Source organism: Propithecus coquereli, unplaced genomic scaffold (assembly GCF_000956105.1).
Source record: "Propithecus coquereli isolate 6110/MARCELLA unplaced genomic scaffold, Pcoq_1.0 Scaffold6, whole genome shotgun sequence".
Taxonomy (NCBI): Eukaryota; Metazoa; Chordata; class Mammalia; order Primates; family Indriidae; genus Propithecus; species Propithecus coquereli.
The window spans coordinates 7,159,179-7,161,120 of NW_012151951.1; the positions used below are offsets into that span (position 1 = coordinate 7,159,179).

At 37.4% G+C, this 1,942-nt stretch overlaps 1 protein-coding gene across 1 annotated transcript in view; it reads right to left on the reverse strand.

Annotated features, from left to right (window-relative positions):
* ALKBH8 (alkB, alkylation repair homolog 8 (E. coli)) overlaps positions 1 to 1,942 on the reverse strand; it is a 67,759-nt gene that overhangs the window by 21,682 nt on the left and 44,135 nt on the right. Inside the window, exons 8-10 of the mRNA XM_012659124.1 lie at positions 1,707 to 1,813; positions 720 to 747; positions 133 to 150 (exon numbers count right to left, since the gene is read on the reverse strand). Coding sequence (XP_012514578.1) covers positions 133 to 150; positions 720 to 747; positions 1,707 to 1,813 — 153 coding nt within the window. The remainder of the gene's footprint in view (positions 1 to 132; positions 151 to 719; positions 748 to 1,706; positions 1,814 to 1,942) is intronic.

Genomic DNA, 1,942 nt, shown 5'->3' on the forward strand with positions numbered 1-1,942 from the left:
GACCAGAACCATGTAACTTTTAACAAACTACTTTATCTTTTGAGTTATCTTCCAGAAATGGCAGAATTTCTGCAAGACAAAGGAGTTGAGATGCTGAAGGCCCCTGGGCAGACATCTTAACACAAAGACTCACAATCCCTCACTAACCTGCTCCAATGCACAAAGTCCCTCCTTAATTTCAACACGACCTGCCCCAAGGCACATAGCCCCATGTTAAAAGCCCATACTCTCCATCAGTCAGGAGACGGATTAGAGGCTACTTTCCCTGTTCTTCCAGCTGATATCATTTGCATTAAGAATTCCTTTCTTCCTTGGCAATCCTTATTGGCCTTTTGTGCAGGGAGCAACAGGACCCAGGTTGGAACCCCCTAGAGGTTTCAGTTACAATACCATCACTCTTAAGAAGTGTAAACATTAATGATAGCAAAATTGCTTGAATCCCAAAAAGAAAATATGATTATTCTCAAAAGTCCAAGAATACTTGAAATCAATGGATCCCATCGCCATTTTTAAGTACAAATACTTTAATGGCCATGAAAAAATATCAAATAAATTTAAGCCCCAGTACACAAAATCAGGCCATCATTTTTTATGGCTCACATTTAGGACAAATTCATTTACATGTTCATTTCCATGAATTTTTTTATAAAAACATGCAAGCTAAAATCTCAAGCAGGAAAGAATGAATAAGCACAGAATTCAGCAGTAAATTAAGTGACAATATTTATAAATTTTAGCAGTGTAATACTCTGTCCTCAAAAGGCTAAATAAAGATGAATTCCTACCAAAAGCACAAACCCATTTCTTTAGATTTTAATTAATGCAAATGAACTCAAATTGAGAGACATTCTGCAACACAACTGGCCTTCTCAAAAGAGTCAAGTCATAAAGAACAAAGAAAAGTTGAGGAACTGTTTGGAACAAAAGACTAAACAGAACTAACAAGTAAACATAATGCAGGATCGTGGACTGAATCTGACAGAAAGCTTAAAGTACTCTAACATACAACCAGCAATACCTCAAGATGGATTGTATAAGAAAATCATAAAGAATATTTTATCAATGTTGAATTTCCTGAATTTGAGGATTGCACTGTGGTTTCGTAGAAGAGGGGTTGGCAAACTTTTTCTATAAAGGGCCAAATAATAAATATTTTAGGCACTGAGGGCCATATATAGTCTCTGCCAAATATTCTTCATTGTTTTTACAACCCTTAAAAAAGTAAAAAACCATTCTTAGCTCAAGAGTTGTACAAAAACAGGCCGAGGGCTGAATGCGGCCCACTAGCCATAGTCTGCCAACTCCCGACATAGACAAAGTCCTCGTTCTTAGGAAATACACAATGAAGCATGTTAAGGTAAAGGGCCATGATGTCTGTAACTTACCCTCAAGTGATTCAGCAAAAATAATAATAATAACATATGTGACAGAGAAATAAAAGATACAGCAAAAGGTTCACAATTCATAAAGGCTGGTGAAAGGTGAAGGTAGTTCACTGTACTATGCTTGCAACTTTGCTTTAAATTTGTTTTTCAAAATAAAAAGATAATGTTCAAAAACAAAAGCCATAGATGCTCCTAGGAGGTTTAAACCCAGAAGCCTCAATGTGCAGGCATAGGGCATAGTTCCGGTGGCTCAGACAGAGAAGAATGAGAAGTCTCATAAAGCAAAAGGTATTCTGCCATCAAGGTCATTTGAATACACACCCGTGGGTCCAAAGGTATCTAGATTCTCCCGTCATCACCAGCAGGCTCCGACGAGGCAGCAAAACTGGCACTGTGACACCATCTGGGTGCTTAAAATCCATGACAATCTTGAAGCAAAAACAAAAGCATAAAGATCAATCCAAAATTTCATGTATTCCAAGGATGAGAATGATTCATAGAGTCTGGCTATCTTTCTAGGCTAACAGATTAAAATATGATAATGCTTGTAGAACAGC